This window comes from Hippoglossus hippoglossus, chromosome 1, assembly GCF_009819705.1.
Source record: "Hippoglossus hippoglossus isolate fHipHip1 chromosome 1, fHipHip1.pri, whole genome shotgun sequence".
Taxonomy (NCBI): Eukaryota; Metazoa; Chordata; class Actinopteri; order Pleuronectiformes; family Pleuronectidae; genus Hippoglossus; species Hippoglossus hippoglossus.
Window position 1 is genome coordinate 7,701,990 of NC_047151.1, and position 23,108 is coordinate 7,725,097.

General features: G+C 42.2%; 2 protein-coding genes and 1 long non-coding RNA gene across 4 annotated transcripts; 2 read left to right on the forward strand and 1 right to left on the reverse strand.

Annotated features, from left to right (window-relative positions):
* Positions 1-789: 789 nt before the first annotated feature.
* Positions 790-8,153, forward strand: notum2 (notum pectinacetylesterase 2). The gene is made up of 13 exons (XM_034583363.1): positions 790-889; positions 1,067-1,267; positions 1,400-1,748; positions 1,929-1,981; positions 2,414-2,509; positions 2,630-2,690; positions 3,801-3,913; positions 4,169-4,271; positions 4,668-4,856; positions 4,951-5,051; positions 5,844-5,991; positions 6,099-6,146; positions 6,618-8,153. Exons 2-13 carry the CDS (start codon positions 1,069-1,071, stop codon positions 6,919-6,921), a joined length of 1,764 nt encoding a protein of 587 aa, XP_034439254.1. The 5' UTR covers positions 790-889; positions 1,067-1,068; the 3' UTR covers positions 6,922-8,153.
* A 1,668-nt stretch (positions 8,154-9,821) lies between these two features.
* Positions 9,822-13,760, forward strand: rps15a (ribosomal protein S15a). Of its 2 annotated transcripts, XM_034583384.1 has the most exons (5): positions 9,822-10,023; positions 10,645-10,782; positions 11,015-11,094; positions 11,673-11,758; positions 13,628-13,760. In XM_034583384.1, the coding sequence occupies exons 2-5, from the start codon at positions 10,650-10,652 to the stop codon at positions 13,719-13,721; spliced, it is 393 nt and encodes a 130-aa protein (XP_034439275.1). In that variant the 5' UTR covers positions 9,822-10,023; positions 10,645-10,649; the 3' UTR covers positions 13,722-13,760. The 2 variants fall into 2 exon arrangements, with proteins under 2 accessions (XP_034439275.1, XP_034439264.1); XM_034583373.1 differs by lacking the exon at positions 9,822-10,023 and having other exon boundaries at positions 10,616-10,782.
* LOC117760393 lies at positions 11,101-22,174 on the reverse strand. The gene is made up of 3 exons (XR_004613671.1): positions 22,160-22,174; positions 14,252-14,258; positions 11,101-11,464 (listed from the first exon to the last, which is right to left on the reverse strand). It is a non-coding gene; the product is annotated as an uncharacterized LOC117760393 (long non-coding RNA).
* Positions 22,175-23,108: the final 934 nt, after the last annotated feature.

A 23,108-nucleotide genomic window follows, 5' to 3' on the forward strand; every position in this document is an offset into this window, starting at 1 on the left:
TTTTAAAGGCATGAAAATTCAAAGCACATTGTGTGTTAATTGTGCTTTTTAACTACCTGACGGATTTTGACTTCTCCCCCCATTGTGGAATAATGATAATTTTTACATGACATTAAAGGATTATATCGAATAAAAAACTTCCATTGGATATACTTCCAGTTTGTATGTTGCTTTTAAGAAACAACAAACAAAACAAAAGCCCTGTACTTGTCATGCAATGGTTGTTCTTCCATACATTAACACAACATATGACACCATGACACCATGAGTGTCCAATTGTTGACCATGCAGGAACCTTGTGGTACTATTCATTCCTGTGTTGGAAAGTGTTTGAGGTGTGTACTCCAATGACCTCTGGGTCAAATAGCACACAAAGGGGCTGTGCACTTGTGACGACCATGTAGATGTTTAAATCCAAATACTGGCGATCAGAGGTGTAAGGTGGGAGGGAGACGAGCAGTGGGGACTGGGGGGGAAGGAGAGCTCGTTCTTGAGCCATGGTCAGATGGGAAAGTGCCGGGTGGTGGGTGTGTGCAACGACTTGAAATATGTTGAAGAGATGCGTGTGTTATCTTTTCTCCTCACCACTGGCCGTCCAGTACCTCCCCTCGCGGTGTGTCGTCAGCAGTTTTATCTCAGCCCCTGGCAGGAGCTGCAGGAGAAAACAGGAGGAAATCTGATCCATATGGTGGCACTATAAAGCTCACCACTGATTTGCAGGCTTCATCGAAACTGGTCAAGTCTTCATCACTTCATATGACTGGCATCCTCCTCTCACACCAGGTCACTGCGTTCTGAACTTCTCACTCCTTCCTCAGCAGCATCCGTTATCTACCTGACCTCAGAGGTGCCTCAGCAACAATCTTCAAGGCTGATTCGTCTTTAAGAGGTAATTTTATTTTTAGGTCAAAAAGTGATGGACATTATTTGGATAACAAGTTTTAGTTGATGAGATTAAAAGATGAAGAATACTTTGTTTCTAACAGTCATTTTTATGCATGTGCATGCAAAGCCAAATTGTTAGCAAGTAATAATGAATGTATCTTTTTTTCTTGTGTTGCCAAAGAAATGAAGATATTAGGCCAGATTGCTTTCTTGCTTCTGCTTGGGGGAATCTGGTGCCAGAACAACCGTAATGCTAAAGCTAGTGGCAAGTCCACCAAGAGGTCTGGTGGGAACCAAGGAGGTGATGTTGGCCAGTCACCCCCTGTCGTTGAACTGACTCCTGGAAGCACTGGAGCCACTGGAAGTACGAGAGGCACAGGAGGTACTGGAGTAACTGGAGTTACTGGAGGCACAAGAAGCACTGGAGGCAGTGGAGGTACTGGAGTTACCTCCACTGGAGGCAGTGGAGGTACTGGAGTTACTGGAGGCACAAGAAGCACTGGAGGCAGTGGAGGCAGTGGAGGTACTGGAGGTACTGGAGGTACTGGAGGCACAAGAAGCACTGGAGGCAGTGGAGGGACTGGAGGTACTGGAGGTACTGGAGGCACAAGAAGCACTGGAGGCAGTGGAGGGACTGGAGGTACTGGAGGTACTGGAGGTACTGGAGGCACAAGAAGCACTGGAGGCAGTGGAGGGACTGGAGGTACTGGAGTTACTGGAGGCACAAGAAGCACTGGAGGCATGGCTGTAGCCGGACGGGAGAGCGCTGCGGGGGCTCGAACAGCTGGACAGCAGACAAATGATATGAGGCTGCATTTCCTCAAGAACACCCAAGTCACATGTAATGATGGAACAGCAGCTGGGTGAGATGGGTCTCATATTTTCTCTCACTTGTTTTCCTGAAACTCTTAGAAGAAGATTTTGATTGTAATTTGTTGCCATTTGATGAATATAGTGATTTCAGTAGCTACACAGAGCATCATTGTGTCATGGATGATTTATCGTCACCATCTCCTCATTCCTGATTATTTGTGGTTCTACAGGTTTTACCTAAAGGAGTTCAGAGGAAGCCGCCGATGGCTGTTATTTCTGGAAGGTGAGTATTTAAGAACCCAACTGGTTAATTTTGGTTCCCAAAGGTCAGCTTGTTTTGGCGCGACGCCCCATTGGAATTTTGATGGGGCTGTCATCTTGGCCTGTCATCTTCTATTTTTCTCCTTTTTTGGTTGTCATCTGTCACTTTCATAGACTTAGGTTAGAGTAAACTTTTGTGGATTGTTCTCCTGATTGACTTCTGTGGGATTTCCAAAAAGCCACAAACAATTTACCTGGGTGACATGACAAGATTTAGAAAACACGCCTGTATTACAGACTGTGAGTGAAAGTATGGTACAGCCTTGTTAACAGACCAGGCTAAAAGTTCATTGCTTTCCCTCTCCATTCCTCACAGGCCTCTATGATTGGCTAACAAGGGTCTCCCCTGCTGTGCCGGATGTGACAGTCTAATATTAGTCTCTATTATTTTTAGGTGGCTGGTGCTGTCACAGCAGAGAGACCTGTGATTCCAGGTACCAAAATATCCCACGACTAATGAGCTCATCAGGGTGGCCCCAAACAAAAAGAGGTAGGTCAAGCGGCCATGTTTTAAAAAGCACGTCCTACATGTTCTCATAGTGTTGCTTTTTTCACGTAATCTGTAGTGAGACAAAGGGACATGTCTGATCTCTGATTGCTCGATTTACAGGAACCGGACTACTTTCTTCCCAAGCAGAGGAAAACTCTCACTGGCATAATGCAAACATTGTGTAAGTACCTGTAGGTCCTCACCGTGTGTCTTATTATTGTGGCTACTCAGCGAAGGCTGTTATTTGTTACATGTTTAAAATTCTGTACTCATTCAAATATAATCTCATCGCTGACAAAAGCTGCAAGAAACGTCTGCCTGGTGTCTTCCTAATTTTTTTTGGCACCTGTGGAGACTGGAACAAAATCCCCCACAAGTGTCCTCTTTCATGTTGTTGATATAAAAATGTTTATCAAACAATGTATCAGTCCCTGCCCACAAATTCCAATGTGTCTTTTACATTTGCATGGTTGCAGAGCAAAACATTCACTAGAGGGCAGTGCAGAGTCAACTGTTTCTGACAACAACAAACATGCAACAGTGGTGAAGGTTGTGATAATGGACCTCTCTGCGACAATTAGCTGCTGTATGGTTCACAGTGAGACATCTCGTTGTGTGAGAAGTAATGTGTAGTATTACCAGACTCTTAGCAAAGACCCAGAATAACAATTCAAGCCTTTTATGGGCGAAAAAAGGCAACTTTAGAGGACATTTCTTGGACTGTTGCAGTTCAAATCAAATCAAATCAAACAAGTCAAATATACTTTATTTTATACTCCATTTTTGTGTAGATTCTTCTCGGGACAAAGTGCTACAGCAGCTGCAGAACAATACATTTTACAACAAACAAAAAAAACAGTTCCTCCACAGGATTACATTGTGGCTACTGCCTGTGTGTCGTGACTGGCAGCACAGGCAATCTTCTGAACAGATTAAAAAGATTTCTGTAAATACCATTAATTTACACACCAATATTTCTAAACGGTTAAAAAAATACCAGAATTCCCTTTAATGTTGAGCATAAAGTCAGACTATTTCACTTTTTAAAGAAATAACCTCTTACAAATGAAAAAGATGACTTCATAAGCAGTAAAAGGCGTCCTCGCTCAATTCTATGTGCTCATCAGTTTTGGGCTGCTTCAGCTTCACTTGTTATGATGTGACCAGCAGCTAATAGCGGTTTATGCTGGAAGAGGCTATGTGCTGTCTAAGTGGATTTTTACAGAGGAGATAGTTCTTTTGATGGCCTCAAGCTATGGTCTACCAGATGTGATTGTCTCCTTTATTGCAGATTCATCCCGTACTGTTCCAGTGATGTATGGAGTGGTACTGGGCCGACCCCAACCCCCCCGCCACGACCACGACAAGGAAGAGAGAAAGAAAGAGCGCAAGATGCAAACACAAGTAAGTTCCTTTAGATCCTTCAAGTCCACTAATCATAGGGTCAGTGGTTCTCCTAACTCCTCCAGTCACGCATGTGGATGTGAATATTAGTGAAGCACTGTATGCATAACATGAGTGCTGAGTGAATGGGTAATGAATATGCAGTACACTTACCATTTTCAGTGAGGTTCCTCCCTTACAGATTTACGATATGATTGATTAAACTGTGTGTTGTGTTGCTCCCAAAATGTGACGTTGTTACTCTGTTGTTATCAGCTGAGTACACCTTCATGGGATCCCTGATCATCCGAGAGGTCATCAAAGACCTCATCCCCAAAGGAATCAAGCTGGCCAAGATTGTAATGCTGTCTGGCACAAGGTGAGTTAGTTTTATTGCTCATGCTCTGACACTGGGGACAAGAGCCTGCATCCTCTGTCCCATCTGGACCATCTCCATGTCTAACATTAAACTAGTAAAGCCCTATTTTGGGTGCATCCTCTTGTCAACAATAAAGATGTTTGCAGTCAACTGTGAACAGTGACATAATGTTTATTAAAGGGCCTTGCCCTGTAATGGTGAACATACCTCCAAGGTTAGCAACATGGTCGTTAGGACACCCCCAGGCCCTAAAACAAGATCCACTGACTGGATGCAAAAGCTGCAAAATTTTCACTTCCCTGCGGTTGGCTGGCATGCACTGTCATTTTGACACCCCTAACATAAACATGTCTCTCAAAGCCAAACTATTTATTGATGTTTTTGGCTCCCCTGAAGTGCTGGCGGGACAGGTGTTTTGCTGAACATCGAGAGGGTGGCCAGTCAGCTGGAGCAGCTGGGTGCCGAGGCTCAGGTCCGAGGCCTGGTGGACTCTGGCTGGTTTTTAGAGAGTAAGCAGCAGAGATCACCCAACTGTCCCGAGACTGTCTCCTGCTCACCTGAAGATGCCATCAAGATAGGACTCAGGTGGGGATGTCCATTCTTCTGGCAGGCAGTACAGATTAGGTGTTTAGGTTTAACATTGTAAGCTTTTAAGCAGTGTGTGTGTGTGTGTTTTCAGGTTGTGGAATGGGGTTGTGCCTGACAGGTGTCGGCAGCTCTATAAGAGAGGAGAGGAGTGGCAGTGCTTCTTTGGACACAAACTCTACTCTACCTTGACCTGTGAGTGCTCGTTGGTACCCAAGTTTATCTTGGTGTTTGATTAACATGCAATATAATTGACTTGGGCTGTTTTAAAAAAGGTGCACATTACTACGACATGGGGAGTTTGATATGCTCAGAAGCTGACAAGTTAACAGACTCTATACAATCCAGGCAAAAACACCTGGATAAACAATAAAAAAACGGAAGCCATATTTTCCTGAAATTTTCTAGATGTGACAACTCTGAAGAACTTAATGTCCTCAACTTAATGACCTCAAATAAGAATTTTCCAACAATACAACTTTGGCAACTCGGAATGCTAGTATCAAATAAAGACACTATGGAGACAGCAACACAGGCTGAACCTGAAGAATTTGCTTGTTTTTCTTCAAGGTATCTTATTTCTATTTGGTGACACGGGGGCAACGCAACAAGCCGTAAACACAAAAGTGACATATTACCGTTACAGATACAGAACATGATTGTAAGTCCAATAACCATTCTCCTTTTATCTCCTCTGGTCCCTACCAACTACTGAGGGAAATATCTTACTCTTTATCTGCCAAATGCTCCACTCTATTCAGCAGATAGTCTCGGCTGAATAAATAAGCTTTTAAATAGGCCTTTAAAACCTAAACAATTATCTAAAACAAGCTATAAAACATTGTAGAGAGGGGGGGAACCACGGAGTGATCTAATGATAACTCTCCGCGAGTCCGTCGCGACAAGCGATTACTCACAGTAACACATCGGATTAATTGTTATATCGATCAAAGCAGCTTTAATGTTGAACTCTTTTGCTCCCTGTAGCCCCTCTGTTTGTTGTGCAGTGGCTGTTCGATGAGGAGCAGCTGAGGGTCGAGAACATCTACATGGGAGGACAGAGTCTGTCTGAGCAGCAGTGGCAGTACATACAGAACCTGGGCAGAGAGCTCACAACCTCCCTAAGAGATGTCACGTGAGTTCCCAAACAACTTCTTTGGAGCTATACACTAGATCGAATATGCCCCAGATGGTGAATGGGCCTAAGCTTAGAAATGACCGTATTCTGTATATGTTTTTCAGGGCTGTATTTGCTCCGTCTTGCCTCTCCCACACAGTGCTGACTAGAAGGTAAGAATGGATATGTGACTCATGTGGCGGTAATACACTCTTACACTTGCCACTCTCGTCTATTCCAGTGGCCATCTTTACCTACTGAGCTTATGCTGCTGTTTCTGCTCACTCGTTCATCATGTCACATTCTTCATGTCACCAAATGCTATTTCACACTTTCCCTAACCCCTCGGTAGCACCCCCTGAACACACTCATTCTTTTTCCTGCACACATGGACACTGATAGGTCAGGGCAGTCTTACGTTTACATAGTCAGACCAAATTATAATTGGTGTTTGTGCAGTGTCTCTGCTGTGATGTAACACTTGTTGCACCCAGACAATGAGACAAGAGTGTCCAACGCAAATAGCAGACCATGACATGGATGATTATACTTTCCTGTCTAGTACTTTGCTTTCTGCTAACCTCTGCTAGCCTCTCACTCTTTATTTCTCATCCCCTGACATTTCTGTCTTGTTGTTCCTCCAGCAACTGGATGACTTTCCAAGTCCGAGGTACTTCTCTGCCGCGGGCCCTGCACTGCTGGGACAGGAGCCTGGAGGCAACACGCAACAACAGGACTCCAGCCAAAGGTTGTCCTTTTCACCTGGTCGACACCTGCAAGCGGCCCCAGTGCAACCCCACCTGCCCGGCCTTGGTGGACCAGGCCACCCAGCAGGAGCTTACCCTGCTCCAGATGCTAGTAGCCATGGGCCTCAACCTCCAGTGGCTGGGCTTGGATCCCCAGGGAGATGCAGATTCTCTTGCCAGCATGGTCAGCAACGGTGGCTAAGTGTATGAATGGAAAGCAGCTCCAGAGAAAACCTGACAAAGGCCTAACAGAGGGAAATGTTTTGAAATTTAAATGTAACCATAGAAATAGTACAAAAATCTGGTTACTACGTCTTGTGCTGCTCAGCATTCCATTATGCTCCATGTGTCTGTTAAATTGGTGGCTGGTGGGTATGTCACTGTGTCTGGGTGTGAGTGGTTTGGCTCTCCCTCTACTGGACACCAGAGGAAAGAGCTTTAGGCCTAAACTAAAGGTGTTTCACTTGTAGTGGTGGGAGAGCTTAAGATTTTAGCAGGTGGTTGGACATACTGTGCCATCTACAGCTCACTGTCATCCTGATCACTCAACATGAAAATTCTACTTCAGAGCATGGTAGTAGAGTTGATAAAGAGGCTCCTGCAAGAAGCCAGGGGCACAAACATGTTGCTTGGACAGGAAAGAAATATGCGTACATCATATACTGCAGTTGTTATGTTTAAATTTGCTCTAGATATAGGTTAATTTATTATCATTGTACACAACAGTCATACTTTTCATATGATTGCAATTTTTTAGGATGGGATGATTCTGATTCTCACAGAACAAAATTCAGAGCACTCCAAAAGTGCACTCACAGCGATAAAAGTTTTTAAATAAATACATAAAGCTTTTGCACACAGACAAAGACAGTGAGTTGTATGCTCATGTGTGATCATTGATATCGGCAGGAGATCATCTCTGAGAGAGAGAGTAGATTATACTACAGACATAATTTCTTCTCATGTATAGAAAATATATAAAACATAAATATATTAAAACATAATATATATATATATATATATCCTTTCATTTAACTTATTTACTTACAAAAGAAAAAAGATCCATAAAAAACAACAACAACCGTGGTTATTCACCACTCCACTGTTGGGATCATGTGTATCCAGTGATATCCAAAGACATAATACAGACTTTGTATTGCAAACCTTTATTGTCATTATTTAAAACCAACCTTTTTCATAATGTCATGCTACTTTTACCAGGCATTTGCAGATGTTACTGTAACTGTGTGTTTTAATTTCTTCTAGGTACTGTATGATGATCATATGATATCATATGATAAGGATTTGACTAGAATGTACCTGCTGGTAATAAGTATCAGACTGAATTGTTGCACATGTTGAAACAGGGAATAAAATATTGCCTGTCCCTAATAATGTGAAGTCTGCATTTTTTTCATGCTTCACCCAAGTCTGGCTGCTCATTTTCTTGGCATTTTCAACTATAAAACAATAATGTGCTTGTGATTTTTCTTAGTTTGTGTTAATTGAACTACATGAAGGAAATAAATAAGACTGTTTAATCTTGGCACTAAATTCTTAAATAAAGTGTGAAAAGAAGTGCACATGCTCCTGAAAGGGTTTGCACAGTATGCATTTAAGATTACACAAATGTACAGAGACCACTGGGATCATCATGTCTCTAAGAGCCATTCAAGCAAATCTGAGAGCAGCAGAAACAACAGGGATAAGTTGTGAGATGTTTCATGCCCACTTAAATCTATCATGTTGCAGGACCTCTAATGTTTACTGAGCCAGGGCAGTGTAGAAACTGTGTTTTTTTGAAAATTGCACAGCCCTAATCTACAATTAACTCCGAACAAATCATCTCATGACACACATCCCGCCCACCTTCCTTCACGCCCAAACCACACTGGTCATTTCCTCCTGTTGTTGCACTAAAGATGTGTTACATAAGCAGAAAAGTCTGGGCTTTGTTGTTGATTATGCTGAAAATTACCTCGCTTTCCAAATGTTCTATTTAATGTGCGCCTTCAGCAAATGTGAACATTGATTGCTCTCACCAAGTCACATTACCCTCGTCAGGAACGCGCATATGAGGCGCTAAAAAACTCTTTCTTTTGTTTTGGTTTCTAACAAATCCACCAAATATTTATGGCTGAGCCAAATGCATCAGTAGGGTTAGAAATTGATACAGTATTACTCTTCCTCGGTCCTGCTTTAAATCTGACTCATGGTTACTGAAGATCCTGCATGAAGTGCGAATCTGGTTGTGAAATCAAGGTTTTTAAAATGTGGCTGAATAGATCAGAGTATTCCGATAGACATGTATCAAAGTATATGCAATAAACCCTCTCTGATTAAATAAATAAATATAATAACAATAAATAAAATATTTCCAAGCCACAAGCCATGTTAGTGAAAATAATAATATGCAAATCATCTCTGTATCGTTTTTCACTAAGTAGAGGAGGAAGTACTCAAACATTTCACTTAAGTAAAAGTACAAATAAATACACAAAAATGTTCTCCAGTAAATGTACCACATTAACGTATCTGCTTAATTTAATGCATGCGCTTTTAAGTATACTATTATATCATAATATCACTACGGTATTAATAAGTAATTCCTGAGTGTAGCCTATTCCATAATGCAAAGGCCAAATCTATTCAAGGTGTTTCTGTAGATGTATCTGCCTGCTCTGATTGGATCAGTGAACCTGATTGATTACTTTTAAAAGTATTTTTTTTAAAACATGTCAACATGTAGCACAATACATCGTAAACAACCGATATTTGCTGATATATGTAGTGGAGTGAAAATTACCTGTAAATAAATGTACTTAAGTACATAAGCACAGTAACAAAGTAAATGTAATAAGCTACATCCCACCACCGCAACCGGGGCACTATACGAGACAGTATTTTCGCAACGGTGTGGCTCATCTTCGCTCGAGTCCATCTTGGATTTGTTTCCCATATTGCATTGCGGCTTTTTTCTACTTCCTCTTTCCGCCATATTGCAGAACCGGTAAGATGTCTTTCTCCCCCGTCACCTTCAATCTTTTACGTATCGGAGGCATCTGAAGGTTAAATATCCAACCGCTGTGATCACGTTGTAGCGAAAGAGCAGATGAGTGATTTGAGACCAATATTGTGTCGATCGGTGAAAGTGGAGAATCACAGCCGGGTTTCAAAGTTCCTCCCCATCGCTGTGTCCGGCCCTGGGAGGCTGCTTCCAATGCGCCCGCGCTGAGCTGTTAGCTTAGCGGCCACACACGTCTGTTTTCACCGCTAATACACTTTGAGTAACCGGCCCTGTGAGGTGTGTGTTTCTGTCCGAGCGCAGCACGTGCGGGTCTCCTCCGGCTCCGAGCTCACTGTGGACAGGTAGAGCTCCACTTCGCTGCTGGAGCCGTTGAGGCTAGTTAGCCGCTGTGTCTGCTCATGAAGGACCATGCTGTGATGGGGGAGTCTCGTGTGGCTTATTCACCGGGACCGAGGTTGAAGCAGCGCTGCCCGCTGGGTGTAAATGTCCGCCGGTGTCCGCACGGAGCTCCCCTAACCTGTCAGATTTAGTTTAGCCAAGTTGCTATTGCTCATTTGTAATGTACGAAAGCGTCGCTACTTGCTAAATGCTAGCCAAGGTGTGCTAGCTGGACAGAACGAGCCACAACTCGCACGCCTTCATATGCTCCTTGTTGTTAATGGTTGTTTGTTGGTTCCACTCAGTGCTTAAATTGTGTACTTTATGTATTAGGACTATTATTTGGAAGCGTGGTAACAGACATTAGCTCTCCTCCAGTTTGTAATGCGTTGTCCACTGACAACGTATTACACCCACTGGTGTCAGGACACTGGGGAAACTAAAGTCAGGCACATGTTTTTCAGTGTATGTTCACAGACCACAGGTTCTCAAACCAAGTCTTTGTCTCTGTGTCCACAGGCATCATGGTGCGCATGAACGTTCTCGCAGATGCTCTGAAATGCATCAACAATGCAGAGAAGCGTGGGAAACGCCAGGTCCTCATCAGGCCCTGCTCCAAGGTTATTGTGCGCTTCCTCACCGTCATGATGAAGCATGGTGAGTTGCTGCTACTTCTCTAGTCTTGGTGGGTGTGAAACATGTTAATAGTGTTGCTTGTATATGTGCTAGTATGCATTTGACATAAGATGGGTCAGCATGTCACCAGCTAAAAGTTTAATTAAGTCCAAAGTGTGTTCATCTAATGTTGATGTTGTTCCCCCCCCCCCCCCCCCCCCCCCCCCCCCCCCCCCCCCCCCCCCCCCCACCCCCCCCCCCCCCCCCCCCCAAGGTTACATTGGCGAGTTTGAGATCATTGACGATCACCGAGCAGGAAAAATTGTCGTCAATCTCACAGGCAGGCTGAACAAGGTAAAGTTTTGTTTCTGGCTCAACCTTCCACTTCCACACTCTGACTATTTAAATGAACATTTGCTTTCTACATGTTGGAGATCTCGACCTTATGGTGAACATGATGTACATTTGTAAAGAGCTTGTTACAGTTTCTGGTCTCGGTCTCCTCAGTTCTGCTGAGTTAGGGTACGGTCACACATGCGAGCATGCAGGCGAGTTAGCCAAACTTGAACATCACAAACTAAACCAAACTGTGGATTTACTTTGCCTACGGAAGCAAATTTTATTCCCCCCATTGCTCACACAGATTGGAAGTAAACCTGAGGCGAACATTTTCCATAGATACATTTGCGCATGTGTGACCGGGACCTTACTCTTCCATATGTCTCTAGATATAAAATCTGAATTTATATTTCTAATTGCTTCTATTTTATTTTGTTCCTGTTTTGTGAAGTGGTGAATTCATTAATACACTCAATGAGCTGTTGGGAATATCAAAGTTATCACAGATAGTTCATCTAATAGTATTCAACCAGGAGCTGTGTATCTGCTTTTGTATATTTTGAATGTTAACCAGTCTTTTCTTAATTTTTCAGTGTGGTGTGATCAGTCCTCGTTTTGATCTCCAGCTCAAGGACCTGGAGAAGTGGCAGAACAACCTGCTGCCCTCTAGACAGTTTGGGTGAGAATCCCACACAGACTATTGCAGAGCCTTTCAACTGAAATGCACATGAGTGACGCTTGCTGACAGAGCCCCCAATGGTCCCCAGTCTTACTGTAGTTATCAACTTGCTTGTCCATCATGTGTCCTTACTTGTCCCTCCTAATCTGAGATTGGTCTAATTGTTTTCACATCAAGAGTTAAATGGAAAGGAAATGAGTTGAGAATCTCAATAGGCCCATTTGTCTTGCTTTTGAAATTACTATAGGCATTGGTGTTACGCTGGTCAGGGCTTAATGTGTTAAACAAAATGTATTATTTTGATCAGTGGTTGAGTCACTTTGTTTGGAAGGACGCTGAGGAGACCTTGTTGTCATTAAGGTGAATCGTACACGAGAGAAGTGGAATGAATCTGTTCAGAATTTTTGCCCCAAAGAACAAAGTATCATTGCCCTGCAGATGCAGAACATATAGAATAGTGTATTTAACAGGGTGTCCTTGTTGTACCACCCTGTTTGACATATACAATGTGAATTCACCTTAACATTTGTCATTTATGGTGGATTACTGACATGATTTGATTTGTCTGCATAATCACAACACGTAGGTTAGACACTCAACATAAAACTGATTTTTACTCATAACTTTTTACTGATTTATTTTTTTTGGGGGGGGGGGCATTTTGAACACTAAAATTCTTTTGAAAATCTGAAGAGTTTTGGGTGAAGAAACTTTTGTAGTGTAAAGTGAAAAATGGTTGGTGGATGGTACCTGTTGCGTTTCAATTGAACTTTCACTGGTACAGCAGGGTAATAAGATAATTAATTGTTTGAGGGCTTTTTTTTTCATCACTTTTATGAGGTGCAGTCTTTGTTTTATTAGAGGATGTAGCAGAAACGTTAAAGGCCATGAGCTTGTATTATATTGAGGGTAGCATTAGATCCTGGTCACATGTACACGTATGTATCAGTGGCGAACCTTCGTTTCCTGTTCAGTTCCAATCTGCGAGCAAGAGGGCGAACATTTGCTTCTTATGGTGAGGCAAATGCGGCTGTGCCCTTTTTCTAATAGGTTTAAAATTAATTTGTGTTCTCTCATAATATCCAAGAACACCTGGATTGGATTGCTGCAGTAGCTGCTGGCTGCCTCACAGCTTTGTTCACTGAAGCTGTTTTCAGGCATTACCTCTGGGTAAAATCTGGAGAATTGTCTGACTTTACCCGTAGTCTGCGTTTCACACATGCACCACACGGCGGCAGGTTTTCTGCACAGACATTCACAACAGCATCAAATCCTCTGCGTTTTTCAGTAGAGGTGCAGCAGACGTAAACAGGAAGCAACGTATTGACTCCGCTGTGGAGATCATGTGTACAGCACCCCCAACCCCGGTGTCTGCTCTTATCACCAAAATCTCTCTAGACATCTTTGTCTGTCTTCTATGTGTATGGCACCGCTTTTTCACTGGGAGATATTTGTTTTCTTTTTCATTTTTGCATCTGTCGCATGTTAGAAGCGTCATCAACCCCCCCACTCCTTCGCAGTGAATCCAGCGGGGATCCCCTGCTGAATTCAGACATCGAATTTTCCTGGATTTCTACAGACTTAATACTAGGAGGCCAGGCAGAGAGTTCGCAGAAACTGCGGTGCGTCTCAGTCTGATATTTGCAAATGCGCGTCCTCTGGAGAAAATGGGGAGGAACTGCAGAGTTCAGTGCATGTCTGAAAGCAGCTTGAGTCTCACCTGTAGCTTGCAATCAATATAGTGAATGTTATATTTTCAAAGCTACACCAGTTGGTTTTGATTTGTCTACTCCCACCACACTTGCAATGCCCTGACTGTTTTAATGCTATCTTGAGCAGTGTATAAAACATTGACTTTTCTTTCCACAGATACATTGTGCTGACCACCTCGGCTGGCATCATGGACCATGAAGAGGCCAGACGGAAACACACAGGAGGCAAAATCCTTGGATTCTTTTTCTAAAATGTAAAGAACTGCAAATAAAAAACCAACCAAGAGGAAGCTGGTGGTCTGCTGTTATTTCATGTCTGTAGAGAAATGGTTTTCTGTAGCACTGCAGCTTTAATCAGATCCTTCAGAACAGACAAATCAGGGTGCTGGTATTGTTTGATAAGAACTTGATAGTTAAACTCGCAACATCATTTGATTATGTCCTTAAACTCCACAGAGGGTGAGACAAAAAGTAAACTCATAGACAACTTGAGCAACATGAGTGTAATTGGCAATATGAAAATTCAAGTTCATATCATTAGGAACTTAAGAACAAGAAAACTGCTCATCTTGCCCCGTTTCCTTTGGCTGTGCAACAGTTTGATCAAATCTTAAGCCACTAATGGAATCATGTCTGCACACAACTTTATTAGAAAACCTGTACACTAGCCAGTGCAATGAGTTCATGCAATGAAATCAGTCCATGTTGCTGCAATGCTAAACAATACAGGTCAAGAGCTTCAGTTGTTGACATCAAACCTTAGAATGTGGCATGATAGAACTACTGATCTGGGATTTTAAAAGGAAAAACTTTACTGAGATAAATCAGAAGGCTGTGAACAAAAAATGGTGAGAAGCAGATGTGTGTGTGTGTTAGTGTGAGAGAGGTTAGAGAAGATTGATCATATATTCAGTAAATCCATCTTAAAGGATCACCCAGAATCTTAAGACTCATAAAGGAGCAGCTTCCAGCTCATCTCACCAAGGAAACCTCCTCGCACCCCAAGCTCTACCAACCCTTCAAGCAGCGACGCGATGTCCTGTTGGAGAACTTCAAACAGCAACTGAGCCCAACAGAATCAGCAAGACGACTTCACAAAACTGCGAACTGCACAGCAACTCTTTTTCCCCTTTCCACGGACAGGTAACACAACTGGGCTTAATAATTATACTAGGCTAAGCAAGACTGTTTATTCGATTATGTGTGATGTTTATAAGTTTGATTTGTGTTGTGATATTTTGGTTATAAGTTAATCGAAAGTAAAGTTAATGTTTGTTATGCTCTTCACAGACTTTCTTTGCATTACACTCTTTCTCTAACTTGGCACACAGACACACGCATAAATCTTCACCTAATTATCTCTACATGTCGTAAACATTCCAATAGGGGGGAAAGGGTGTTATCTTCAAAGTGGCCAGCCGCCATTTTGGAAGCACATAGACACACACATGCATACTCACATACCTATCTTTGTTTAGTAAGTACACCGTTAGTAATTTGTGTTTTTATACTTTATTATATTCATAATAAATATTTTTCTTTCACAAATGTTTTTTCATTAATGTTGCATAAGTGAATTTTGCCAACCTCTACACTGTCAAGAACTCCATATCCTTCAACTTAGCTAACTATCTATATGGTAATTTTGGTTATAGTTATTAATTTAATTGTTAATCAGAGTTCCAAATTTGTAGTTAGTACTTTTGAGACTTAATCAATAAATTGGCTATCTTTTCCCTTCCTTTGAAGGGTGGTGCCCCGAGGTAACTTTAATCAATTAAAGTTATTTAATATTAATAATTAAATATTAATATTTTATATTTTATTTGGATAACCAAATTTATTGAATGCCGAAAGGCACACCATTTTATGGTATCACGTTTAATGCATTATTGCACAACATATCACACAAATAAGGAATTCAAAAGAAAAAATGTATTGGTGGTATGCATAGGATGGAAAGTCTGTATTGTGGTTCTTTCTCAACAATATTTATAAAACTACAAACAAAAGGGATCTGATCAGATTTTAACTGTGTAAACTCGGCTTGTCTGGGAAAGGTCTCTGTAGTTTGAGATAATGTGTGTCAAGGGTTTTGCTCTAATCGGCTACTTCACCTTATCTTCAGTTATGGGAAACCTAAATTATTCTGGAACTCCAATATTCCTTGGTATCTTTCGTACTTGAAAACTTCATTATGGTCTTAATAGTCCTAAATTTAACTTGCAGATACCTGGACAAGACTGAATGGAGTGATGAAGGGGGTTGGATGAGTTCATCTGTGGTCACTGTTTCTCACCTGATGTAAAGAGACTCAGCAGGAATAAGACCTGAGTCCTTATCCTAGGGTTGTTATTCCTCAGGTAAAACAACAGGTGGACAGACTCAACTGTTTGTGTGTAAGACTGAGTGAGTGATAATACGTTTATCAGTCAACCACTAACAGCAGCTAATGAGGTAAACACGTGGATGACTTGTGACAAGGCCACACCCCTCAGAGGACTGTATCTCTATAGACAACAGACCTGACGATGAACACAACTTGTGCTCTAACCCCAGACAAACCTCAAATAAGCACATCCATGTTGTGGCTGTGGCCCCCAGTGACTGGTAAGAGCCGCCACCTCTCTGCTACGCGGCTGGCAGCTTGTAAAGGGCGCTGGCGTTCTGCCCCTGCAATCCTCTCATCACTGTGACCTTTTCTGGGCTCCTCTGCGTATTTTAGCCGTCGTCCCCATCCTCTCTGGAGCCCGGCGGCTGACCTTGCCTCAGACTCTAAACAGCCCCGCTAATGCAATAGCTCTGTCCAAGTGCTCCTTGAGGGCCGTGCACACAGACTGATTGCCTCCCACATGGCTTCACAGCACTTAAGCGCTTCCTTGTAAAGGGAGAAACAAACTCTTTTGCTGCTGCTGTTTTTAAAGAGCGGGCACTGCAGCCGGGACGCAGAGCTCTGAGAGTTCAGAGGAGCTGCGGAGTTAGGCCTCTGTTGCTCTGTTAGCAGTGTGCCTGTTGACATTTAGAGCAAATGGATGCAGCTGTATTGGCTGCAGGGAATAAATCCGTTATTTAGGTAGCTTGTAAACAGTTTGATACTTCTTATTTTGAAAGGGTAGATGCTATAGTGTTTCAGAAAAGTCTACAGACGTCTGCACATCTTGATAAACACTAGGTGCTGGACAGAAGGGACACAAACCAGAAGAGGAGACATGTCTGCACATCAGCCGATACTCCCACAATTTATTTAGAATTTTACCTCCCAGGAATACTTGGTCTTCTGAGATGCTTTGGTGTGAAATAGCTGCTTTGGTGCTCACAGACTGAAAGAGGCTGTGGTGAAAGTCTATCCAAGAGCAACCTGAAGGCACTGACCATACAGTGAGTTCCACATCTGTCAGGAAGCCTGACTACATCTGTCTCTTCTGTGTTTTTGCTTCACTTTTCTAATGAAGCTCTAAGGGCTTTAAAAAGGATAAGACCTGAAAAGCTGTCAGACTACAGGAGGAAAATAAAACACTCCCCCGTGGAGAAACATGAGAAAATCGGGTTTTTAGAACAAGTTTCTTGTGGTGAGCTAACCCTAACCCTAGTGGCATTATTGCTTTATAAGATTAGTAAGAATTCTGTTTCAGAAATAAGAAAACATTCTGAGTTACACTGACGTTTGTATTAAAAAAAAATGACATCACTCAACTATGTGGTAAATATCTAATTGATCCCATCTATTTTAATGACAATAAGCATTTTGTCATTTGTATTTTTTATTTTTTATTTGTTTGAACAGATTTTTTAAAAAGCATAGAAAATGACAAGATTAATAATATACATTGCAGGAAAACACATGAGCTAGTTTAAAAACCTCTAACTAAATAATGAGGACATTTTACAAAGTAAGGAACGGGAAGAAGAAATTAGAAATGTTCTGTATTTATATAGTGCTTTTCTAGTCTTGATGACCACTCAAAGCACTTTACAGTACAGTTTATTGCCATGCACACATTCACATACACATTCATACACTGCATCTATTAGCAGAACTTTTTTCCTATGAGGGGCAATTCGGGGCTCAGCATCTTGCCCGAGGACACTTTGGCACGCAGATGGGGGAGACCAGATGGGGATCGAACCACGGACCTTCTGGTTAGAGGACGACTGTTAACCAGACGGTGAAAAGAAAAGTGAAAAAGAATGCCTGGATCCGCCCCAAGATCCAGATCTGCACCAAAATGTATTGTGTTCTTACCTGATCCATACCACATCCTTCAACCAAGTTTCATAGTTATCCGTTGGTTAGAATCTGTTTCCTGGTTTGTTTTGGTATCTACAATTGAAAGCAGCTTTGTTTTCCAGGACATCTTAACAGGTCATGTCATCATTATGGATCCAATATGCAACTGACTGTCAATGTTTAATATTTAACACATTCCTCCATCTTTTATGAGCACACTTTAGATGGAGTTATTGCAGTATAAACACAGCTGGAACAGTGAGCAGGAAATAATGATCTGGCTGGAGGAGGAAAACACCTGAAGTCAGATCCACATCTGCGAGGCCTCCCTCACTGTTTGTGCCACAGTGATGGAGTGTGTTTGAAGACAATGTGCGTCACTGTAACATCCCAGGGTCGCGGTCCACAATCCTGCCAGCCTCCAACACGTTCCTCCAGCCCTCACCATCTGTCAGCTGGATCCCTCAGATACCCCTGAAGGGGTTTAAAGCACAACTGTGGTGGAGAAGAGGAGACGTGCGGCTCACCAAACAAACAGAATTCATTAATACCGAAACAAAAAGCCTGCTGTTTGGCCCGCTTTGATAGAGAGAGAGCGCCAGAAGCAGGGGGAGCAAGAGAGCAACGGGGGCGTGCCTCTGCGCGCCTTTGTTGAACGACTGAGTCAGAAAATATTGTACTTATGAAAACATGATGACACATGATGACATGCTCATGTGTCGAATGACTAACACACAAAACCATTTAGCATGTAATGACACTTACCTTTTACATGTTCGTCTGACCTTCTGAGCTGTACCTGCAGCGGCCTTCAGGACCAATTCCAGCCTGGGCACCAGATTGACCTTTAATTGTTTTCTTAATTTTTTTGTTCATGTGTATCTTGATTTCGAACCGTAACACCCGAAAACCTGGGCCCCCACCTTGTCCCGAACCTATACCTGAACCTAAGCTTATCTTAAACCTAACCTTACCCTAAACCTAACCTAAACTTAAACTTAACCTTAACCTTAACCTTAACCTTAACCTAACCATAACAATTAACCTTAACCTTAACCTTAACCTTAACCTCAACCTCAACCTCAACCTAAACTTAAACTTTACCTTAACCTTAACCTAACTGTAATCGGGTGTTCAGAAATGACGTTTTGCCTAATTAAGTTGGGACTGTCTATCTTAACCTGATTGTTATGTAGCCAATCAAATTTTTCATTTCCAACCCAGTAGCGTTTCCAGTGTGAGGCAGGTTTGTGATGCAACAACACTGAACGGTATTGTCTCATCCATTCTTCCCCTTTCTCCCTCTGTGCATCACTTGACTGTATGTAATCAGGATATGGGTGAAATGACCCTTTAAAAGATGTTGTCTGTCCACAGTGATATGGATTGAAATGTTCTGTTTCATTTTTCCTGAGGTAATACTCTCAGCTCTGGTCACTTGTAACACATACTTTGTTATGTGTTTCCCTGGTGTTGAGACAGCACCACTCCATTATCCACATTGATCTGCGTTGTGCCTGCTAACCCCTTGTCATTCTGCAGACAAAATCTCCATCGCCTGGAGTAATTCTCTTTTGTGAAAAATGAGCGCACTGTGAAATGACTTGTCCTCTCCTGGTGATCTTTCCCAGTGTGCTGGTGATGGAGCTCGAGTGGAGCAATTGAATGTTGTAAATTCCTGGCAGGAGGAAAACATTTTGCAGTTGACACCGAGGTCCTTGTGCAAACATCACACCCATTATCACTTACAAGTGAGTCTAGGAACTTATTAGTCCTTTGCTATGGCATCACTTTTCATACTAGCTGCTCTTAATACCAGCCCCCTTTCTGCTTCCTCTGTCCTTACGGTTCCTCTGGCGAACACTTGAGGGCAGTAGAAACACGTGTTTGTGTGGGGTTTCCTCCTCTTCCGCTCCCGGACCTCATACCGCATTCAGGCCGGGCTGGTGGTTGGCAAGCAGCAAGACTAATTATGATTGATTCGGAGATAACAGAATTAATATTGGAATAGCAGCAAAATTGTGAAATGCAGATTCATTCAAAAGAAAGATATTTCTTTTTACCCAGCTTCACACTGTCTTCTTCCGCCATAAATCACTTAGAGGGTCACAGAGAAATGAGGGCGAAAAACACAGACGAATGGAAAACTGAAAGGGGATATGTAAAAGTGAATTGAAGCTATATATGTTTAAGTTTGAGCTTATACACGTATAAATTGAATAAAGCTTTGTGATTTAAACACAGCATCTGAAACAAAGACAGTTGGAAATCAAACCTGACTCATTTTACAAGAGTTATTTGAAGAAGAAAACACATTCAATATTTTGCTAAATGCATGTAGAGCTTATATAGACTTTATATGTAATTGTATAGAGCAAAAATCTGAACTCATGTCAAATATTCACACATAGAAGAGAGCTGAATTTAAAGGCAAAAAAGCTTAGAGAAAACAATATGACATCATATGATGACGTTTTCCATCATATAAAATATTCACACACTACATATGTCTCCATATAAATATGATTAAATGCATATTCACACATTTGTAAATTCATATTTACATAAATGTATCGACAGCTGGGATTTTTGTAATCTAATATTTAATCATAATTACTTATTTATTCCTTTTATAAAAAGTTCATTTTCCCGTACGAGCAGCCCATGAGTCATAACTTTACATTTTCTCTGCTCTCATTTGTTTCTCAGCTCTTTGCTCTGCGAGCTCTTACATCATACGTGCAGGTGCTTGCATTTCGCTGCACATTTAGTCTCATAAATACAACTCGTCATTTTTTCGTGAAAATTGGACAAAACAGAGGAATCGTTTCAACTTTAATCAGCACCATCCTCCGTTGCAATAAACCTGCATTAATGACATTCAGGGAAAGTAGAAAACAAACCAGACAGCAAATAAACTGTTGCATCAGTGAAAACAACAGGAACAACAAGTGATTTCATTTTATGAGGTTGCACATGTAGTCTCAGGGAAGGCTGCTTCTGCAACAACACAAACACGTCTTGTTTGTGTTACCGTGCTGGTGTTGCATGAGATCATATTCTGCATTGCAGCAGCCATGTGATTTATTCCACCACCCAGCACAGCTCCAACACACCCCGTATCTACAAAGAGCCGAGGAAATTCTGAAATAAATGGTGACCAGCTGAGAGAAAGATATGAAAATGTATATTTTGTAGAGCGAGAGAGAGAGAGACAGAAGGAGAAAGAGAGAGAGAGGACTGGTGTCCCCGCCCCAGTACAAATGAATTCACACACTCCAAGGAGAAATAGAGGGCTGTGCATTGTCATATGGTCATTTCACTGATACACTTATCTCATGTTTTTCACTCTCTGTCCTATCTCAGTCTGTATTATTTACTACAGGACGAAGCAGGGAGGTAGGACTGGTGCTGGTGTGTTCACAGTGCGGAGGAGTCTGGTGTGCATATGATGAATGAGATAGTTAGGGAAGCGTTGAATTTATGGTCGTGAACGCAGCCATCCATTCTACCCTGCAGTCCCAGGCTGTCCCCAAGGGCACCGTGCTTCTTGGGGTCCCATCTTATAGGTGGCTTACAGGGGGGTCCCACCGCCGCCACTGCTGCTGCTGCCGTGGATCCATCCTCCACCCTTCGCTGCACGTTAAGCAATGGTTAATTAGCAGGCAATGAACACAAGCTGTTAATGCACATATAATAACGGCGAGGCCAAGAGGTGCCAGCGACAGGCCGCTGTTATTAATTAGGCCTCTCATTTGTCCGCTATAGATCACCTTGAGCATTATGGTGCAGTTCGGCTTCTTATGTGGATGATGAATGGTACGGCCCACAGTAAATCACAGAGGAAGAACCAATTACTGCTCAGGCTTGAATAATTAATGATGGAAGTAATGGTAGTTCATGTAAAATCGTCATTTCACATCACATTTTATTGAATCTAACAAGTTAATCCAAACTAAATAACAAAATAAACTAAATATGTTGATGGATATTTTGCCTTCCAAAAGGATCCATATAAACATTCTCTGATCTGACACTCTTTGGAAGAACCCCCCCAAAAAAACACCATTACAGTTGTGACTCAGGATGTTTGATCTGCTGCTGCCTGGTTGAGGACAGAGACAGATTGTGGTTAAGGGTTAAAACCAGACTGAGAGTTTGCTGCTCTCGAGGCTGCCGGGCACAGTTGTGCTTTAAGCCATGTGCTAATGTGAGCACGCTAACATGCTTTAAATGTTAACACGCTGATGCTTAGCAGGAATAACATTTACCATGTCATTACCATTACCGTGTCATCTACCTCTCGTTTCTGTTGAGTGTGACGGCATTTCCCTTTGGACCAAAGTGTCGGGCAAATGGATGTAATGTAATATTTAATTATGGCAGTGAGTGTCTTTATTCTTCTTTATTGTGAAGAGGGCCAAAGCATCTGAGTGTGCAAATTCTCCATCATATCTTTACCTTTTTTTTCCCCTGATGATTGCGCTGGATGAGCTTTCCAAGCTTTTATCTCTCTGGTCACCACTTTCTTCACAGCTCACAGTGTGGAGCACATAAATATCTGCAGCATGTTTCATGGCAATCCATCAAATATTCATCGAGATATTTCAGTCTGGACAGACCCATTGCTCTGGGGTTGGTGACACAGGGGAGAACTGGTTTCCTGTGTGAGTGTAAACAAGCTTGCTCCCAACTAAACACCCTGACCTCCTGCTGCCTTAAAGCTTCACTGTGTGAAGAGATGATTAAAGCTATAGGTTGGCAATCCTGGAAAAGCCAAGCAAGAGCAGGCTACACTTCGGAAAAATGCAACGGATACATCCCACCCCCTCGCATCAGCTCCCTCGACAAAGTTACGCCCACAAAACACAGAAGAAGACTTTTCTACGACTCCTTCGCTAACTTCCGACTATCGTCTCTGCTTCAGCTGTGTGTCTGTACGACTTGTGAAGAGTCTGGTCAGTGAGAGCACAGACAGTTTGTGCACAGGCAGGTCGGTTGGTGACAGGGCAAGAACACCTGCAAATGATTGGTCATGTTTATTTCAGTCCTGCGATCTATTCATCGATGGCTATCAGGACGTGAAGAGGATTTCAACTAATGAGAATTACCAACCCTACCTTTAATGCAGCCAATTTTTCAGCGAGGTCAATTTCATTGGATCTGATTGCATTGGTTTGCATTGCATCGCATGTTATCGTATGGCATCGCATCTAATTGCAGCATTTGATCAAATCCACAAGTATCAGACCCTGCACTCATCCAGGCAGGAAAATTATAATAATTATTATTATTATTATCATACTTTTCCTTTGTAAAAAAAAAATGATTCCACTTCCTTAAAGTCCGGAGCTTCTCCATGCATCATATACTTCACAGACATTTTCTGTGGCGTCTCCAGGCTCCCATC

Bases quoted from the DNA above. Each gene is read 5' to 3' on its own strand.
- rps15a (XM_034583384.1), top strand. From the start codon at position 10,650: ATGGTGCGCATGAACGTTCTCGCAGATGCTCTGAAATGCATCAACAAT. The intron at 11,095-11,672 runs GTAAAGTTTTGT...TTAATTTTTCAG, and splicing joins TCACAGGCAGGCTGAACAAG to TGTGGTGTGATCAGTCCTCG. The intron at 11,759-13,627 runs GTGAGAATCCCA...TTCTTTCCACAG, and splicing joins CTGCCCTCTAGACAGTTTGG to ATACATTGTGCTGACCACCT.
- notum2 (XM_034583363.1), top strand. From the start codon at position 1,069: ATGAAGATATTAGGCCAGATTGCTTTCTTGCTTCTGCTTGGGGGAATC. The intron at 1,268-1,399 runs GTACTGGAGTAA...GAGGCAGTGGAG, and splicing joins AAGTACGAGAGGCACAGGAG to GCAGTGGAGGTACTGGAGGT. The intron at 6,147-6,617 runs GTAAGAATGGAT...TTGTTCCTCCAG, and splicing joins CACACAGTGCTGACTAGAAG to CAACTGGATGACTTTCCAAG.